The sequence below is a fragment of the Ctenocephalides felis genome, unplaced genomic scaffold (genome assembly GCF_003426905.1).
Source record: "Ctenocephalides felis isolate EL2017-DRISC unplaced genomic scaffold, ASM342690v1 CF-g0.4_SCAFFOLD_01886, whole genome shotgun sequence".
NCBI lineage: Eukaryota > Metazoa > Arthropoda > Insecta > Siphonaptera > Pulicidae > Ctenocephalides > Ctenocephalides felis.
The window spans coordinates 167,965,936-167,971,737 of record NW_020538040.1 but is presented as its reverse complement, the minus strand read 5'-3'; the positions used below and the strand labels follow the sequence as shown (position 1 = coordinate 167,971,737).

The window sequence follows — 5,802 nt, the reverse complement described above, 5'->3', positions numbered from 1 at the left end:
GAGCATAGATTAGTTTTATTTATTTTTACTAGTACACTGCAAAGATTATTGTGGGTGGATTCACAAATATTTTTTTACAAAATCAATTAAAGTATTTGAAGAACAAATTGATATATAAGATGTTAGTAATATAATAAAACTAGATTCTAGTTAGAAATACATAGTGATCCTACATAAAATATAGCTTTTGCATTTATGTAAATTTGATATATTGAGTCAAGTTCTATTGCTAGAAGTAGAATTATCTATTCTTTATATATTTTTATAAATATTGTAATACGCATTAAATATTAATATCTAAACTATTAACAAATGTTGATAGCGCTTGTCTAATAAAATCGGATTTAAGATTTTTTATAAAGGATGCTCAGGTAAAGTGAAATAAGTATTGTGGATGTATCATAACGTAGTAGTGTACAGTTTTTGTTTTGTGTCCATAAGAAGCTCACATCAATAACAATATTTGATGTAAGTAAATCACATGATTAGAATAAGTTTGATATGATGAATTGAATCACATACATACATCGCAGCCTTGTAGTTGCTCATATCACAACTTTAAGTAATGGATTTGATGTCCTGTAAATGATTCATTCCTCAATATTTTTTCATGTTGAAGGTTAGCTGCACAATGTGAATATAGCTGTAAGTTTGCCTAAACTAAGGCAACTACAAACTTGGCAGGAGTTAAAGTTTTTCTTATTTGTTACTCACAGTTTGGTAGTAAGAAAAATTTTGTCTTCTAATGGTGGTAGCAATTTTGGTTCATATCATTTGTCTTGTACATCACTTAGTACAATGGCTCAGTTGATGTTTATATTTTGAAGTGTTTACAACAATTTTGACTCATGAAATACAATTGCAGATAGTAACAAGTCAGTCTCCTTAGAACATATTTTGTTATTTTAAGTGTTGGAAACTAATCATAACACGAATATAATCATGATAAAATTTAATTGCATATATTTATTATATATATATATATATATATATATATATATATATATATATATATATATTAAAGTATCTCAATTTGATGTTGATATATAATAATTTGATGAGTTATTTTGATTCGGGCAGTAACGCCTAGTAAAAGAACTAAAGCAGTTGTAAAAAATCTTTATTTAACCAAATGTTTCGGTCTTCGTCGAGACCATCATTTAGTGATAACTAAATACTGAAACTTCAGTAATTCAGAAAATTCAGTATTTAGACGCAAATAACTATGTACATACTAGAGTGTAACAAAAAAAATTGTCAACATATATATATGTTATTAGCCTGAAATAATATCTATTATTATTGATTACGGCTTGCTTATGAATAAATAAATAAATAAATAAATAAATAAATTATTTAGTTTTAAATGTTCCAATTACTAATAGCTTGGTTTAATACTGTGTAAAAGTATAGTGTATTTTTGTGTAATTAATTCTCTTTGTTCCACTGAATGAGGGTCCTGACCAAACTGAAACGTATGGTTAAAAAACACTTTTTTTCAACTGCTTTAGTTTTTTTTACTTGGTGTAACTGCCCGAATGAAAATAACTCATCAAAATATATATTAGGGCGATCCTTAATATGAATATTTTTGAATATCTTTGCTCCCAGAGGCTCAATCGCTTCCAAATTGATGAAAAAAAAATTCTTAAAGTTTTATCTTGATATTAACTTTAAGATAGTCTACACTCCAACCAAAGTTTCTTATGCAAATAACATAGAAAAATTCCATTTGTTCTTCAGAATTTTATAACTCAACAACAAACAAATGAAAATAACAATTCGTATCATGTTATATTGAGAACTTGACGCTTTCCAAAAAAAGTTTCTTATAATTTCTGGTTAAATCTATTGGCTTAAGAGTCATTCGAACTCAAAGTGTAATTATTTTATAATATATAAATGTAAATGTATTTTATTATATATAAATGTAAATACATAATTTATAAATTATATCAAATTTCTGTTGTAAAATTTTTATTTATAATCAAAATTAGTAGCAAATACAATGTTATTCTCAAAATTTTGATGAATATGTGTGATTTGTCGCTGAGTTATAAAATTCTAATTACCAAATGAAATTATTTCCATGTTATATCCATAGGACTTTGATTAGAGTGTAGACTATCTTAAAGTTAATACTAAGAGCTAATGCTTTTGAGAATATTTTTCTTTATAGATTTGGAACCATTTGATCACCTGAGAGCAATTCAAAAATATCCATATCAAGAACCACACTAATATATATATATATATATATATATATATATATATATATATATATATATATACACTTCTATGATTTATATTTCTATTGCCACATTAAACATTGAAGCACAGTTATGTATTAGAAGTAGTTATCTGTATACCACCGATTAAATTAACTCAGTCTACTTGTAAATATTGAACTGTAAATAGCAATACATATAGATATATTGAAACAATTTTCAATGTTAAATCACTAACAATAAAAAATAAAACATTCAAAACCTGATCTTTAAATATATCAATATATTATGTTCAATCAATTTTGTCAAAAGATTATTCACAATAATATATAATAACTTACATCGTTTGTATAATACATATTTTAAATTAGACATTATACTTGCTTTGCAGAATTCACTATTTGTTTAAGTTTACTTTCAAGATATTGCACCCTCTTAATTAATTTATCACTAGGTTGATATTCTGTATATGGTACACATAATACTTTATAACCACGAGCTTCTAGTAATCTTCTGCTCAAAGCTACTGCTCCATGAGGTTCTTGAAGGTTTTGACACATATCGTGATAATCTAGAACTTGCATAGCTATCCTGTATGATAAAGTGACAATAATTAACGTTAAGCTCCAAAATAGTTTTACAAAGATAATTTGTTTATAGCACATTACATGGCTCTAAAGCCAATGTGCAACTTGTCAATAAATCATCATTTATTTGAAAGAAATATACCTGATTCCAGAACTGTTGTTACTTGTTAGCGGCAATGGATTACAATTTTTGTCCAAAACGCATTCGGCATCTGATGAAGTATAGTATTATAATATAGTATAGTATAACTTCAATTTCAAGTAATTTCACAATCTAATTACCTATCAAAAATCCCATGTCAGTATTTATCATAGACCTTAAATATTGTTCAGAAGCAAATAAGCTTTTCAGTGCATCCAAAACAGAGTTTATCATGATTTGTTTACTATTTGAGTACTTATGCTGTACTTTAATTTTGTCAATATCTATTTTAGCCTCTATCTTATCGGGCATCAATATATCAGCTGCTGCCTTGATGTTCAGAAGTTTCATTTTGGCAGAGTATGTTAAATCATCTATAAGATAGTAAATAATTCACATATTTTGTTAAGTAAATCTAAAATAGAAATGATGCTTAATATACATACTTTTAACATTTAGTAAATTATAGAAACTATCACTAAATACATATTCTATTTTATCTATGGGACACTTGTCTAAACAAACTAAAGACCAAACCACATTAAGCCACTCTGTAGGATTTGGATGATCTGCATGTGTTAGGTGCGGCAGTAATGTCTGCAATAATAATATATTCTCTTTAACTTTTTGTAAAATTTTCATTATAAATTATTGTGCTATTATTATGTTTTTGTTAATAGTAAAATATTTGTGTATATTCATCAAATAAATTTACCTTCATTAATTGTTCAAAATTTGTAGGTTTGTGGTTTAAGACTGCTAAAGTTACTATTAAAACTGAAATATCACGTGACCTGCAGATCTCATTGTATTTGAGAATCCACTCACTCAGAGACTCTAAAGTATCTACAAAATTCAAAGATAATAAAAGATTAAAAGGTAAATTACTAGTAGAACAATTGTTACTATATTCGCAATCAAATTTTATATTATCTTTACCGGTGTCCTTATATTTTAAAAGACCAAATGAAGTCAATATTGAGCCCACGACTGCTGATTTATCTTTGTTGTTATTCAGGCCTGCTGAAATATCTGAGCAAACTCTGCTCAGAAGTACATGATCAGGATAATTTAATACAGATATCGAATATAAAATGTCAGCACATTGCTTTAAATCTAAAGCATCAGTATTACGAGTTATATTGTATGCCAAAGCATGCAGTAAAGGCTTGCTTCTTTTTTTCTGCTGGGCCAATGTAGACATTACCTAAAATAGTAATAATAATAATAATAATAATAATAATAATAATAATATATATATATATATATATATATATATATATATATATTGTATGATTCTGAATTTGATGTTGACATATGTATTAACAAAGTCTAGTAATCGGGCATTGTTAACTTTGTTTTTTATTGATATTATGCCCGATTACTAGACTTTGTTAATATATATATATATATATATTATATATATATATATATTATATATATATATATATGTCCTTGGGAGTAATGCTTCACATTAATTCTTATGTAACATGTCAGTACATTCATAAAATGAATAACTCATTAAGATATTTATTTCAATATTCTCATCTTTACCTTGATCATCTGAGGTAAACTTATAGTTGCAATTAATTTTGCAGCTTCATCATCCCCTGTAACTTCTAATAGAGTGTTTAAATCATCTCGAGTATAGGTTGTAGTCTTTCTATCTGTCAAATCTGCACTGTTTGCTCGCCCAATTACTCGACATAATTTCAGAAATCTGGGATCAGACTCGAACTCATTGAGTTTAATTTTATTTGTTGTTGTCCATTCTGCTAGAGTTGATACAATCTGTACATATAAACCATTTTGATTTTCATCAAACAGTGTCAGAAGTGGATAAACTTCAAATATAACATGAGCTCAAAATATATAATACAGTTTTTAAATAATGTTTATAACCTTTGATAATCTAATATAATATTTTTATCAAAAAGACATTACCCTTAGTGCGTTTTGCCGTGATACACTATTATTTTTCTGTAGTTGCTAAAAGTTCATTGACAGAAGTTGCAGTTTTGATTTTCTCTGTAACAGTTTTGTTATCAAACGTTCTCATAGGCTTGGAATTAAGTGGAATTTCTTTTGTAGAGGTTTTATTATCACTCATTTGTTCAACATCATTAAGAGAGGCGAATGCAGCAGCAATCATACTCCCTGTTAATATAAAATAATTGTATCAATCTTGAAACAATGATATTGCTTAGTATTTGCCTTGTTGCTCAGTACCCGAATTCTTTTGATAACTTTCAATTTTCCTATCACCATTATTAGCTTCATTTTTCTCTAATGAGGGTTTTATGATAGTGGCTGCAGTTGATGCAGAATGAGAATAAATAGCAGTTCGCATGCATCCCCTACGTGTCAAATTCAAAATTTGCAGCATCTTAAAATTATTCAGAACGTCAACAATGAAGTAATTATTGAGATCATTAATATTGAGTAATATATGTGCAACCAAAGATAACCTTAGAAATATACATGACCATTATTCGAGTGACATATAGAAGAAATGAAAGTTTACGCTAAATAATGGTTTCTTACTATTTTATGCGTTTGTTATTGTTTTCGTGCACATTTACTCATTAAATTAATCCTTAATAAGGTAATGCACCCGATTTTGAATTTGAGAGAAAACTCATACTGTATGACATAACCTGCATAACAACTTCAAGACGATGTCATGCCATTGTAGTTGGCTGCATGTATTCAATATTAACGTATCTTCTCTACGATAGATGGCGGGCCGAAACTAATTATGGATCCTAATTTAAAATTTCCGTGAAGACGATGCTATAATGGTTATTTTAAGAAATATATATATATATAGATATATGATTTTAGT

General features: G+C 27.2%; 1 protein-coding gene across 1 annotated transcript; it reads right to left on the bottom strand.

Annotated features, from left to right (window-relative positions):
* Positions 1-2,585: 2,585 nt before the first annotated feature.
* On the bottom strand, positions 2,586-5,589 carry LOC113377790 (FAST kinase domain-containing protein 4-like). Its single transcript, XM_026618214.1, is given in 11 exon segments — positions 2,586-2,819; positions 2,958-3,027; positions 3,098-3,331; positions 3,404-3,554; positions 3,673-3,803; positions 3,897-4,164; positions 4,512-4,748; positions 4,902-4,934; positions 4,936-5,114; positions 5,187-5,343; positions 5,426-5,589. Coding segments are annotated over 11 exon segments (1,698 nt in total). The 5' UTR covers positions 5,447-5,589; the 3' UTR covers positions 2,586-2,602.
* Positions 5,590-5,802: the final 213 nt, after the last annotated feature.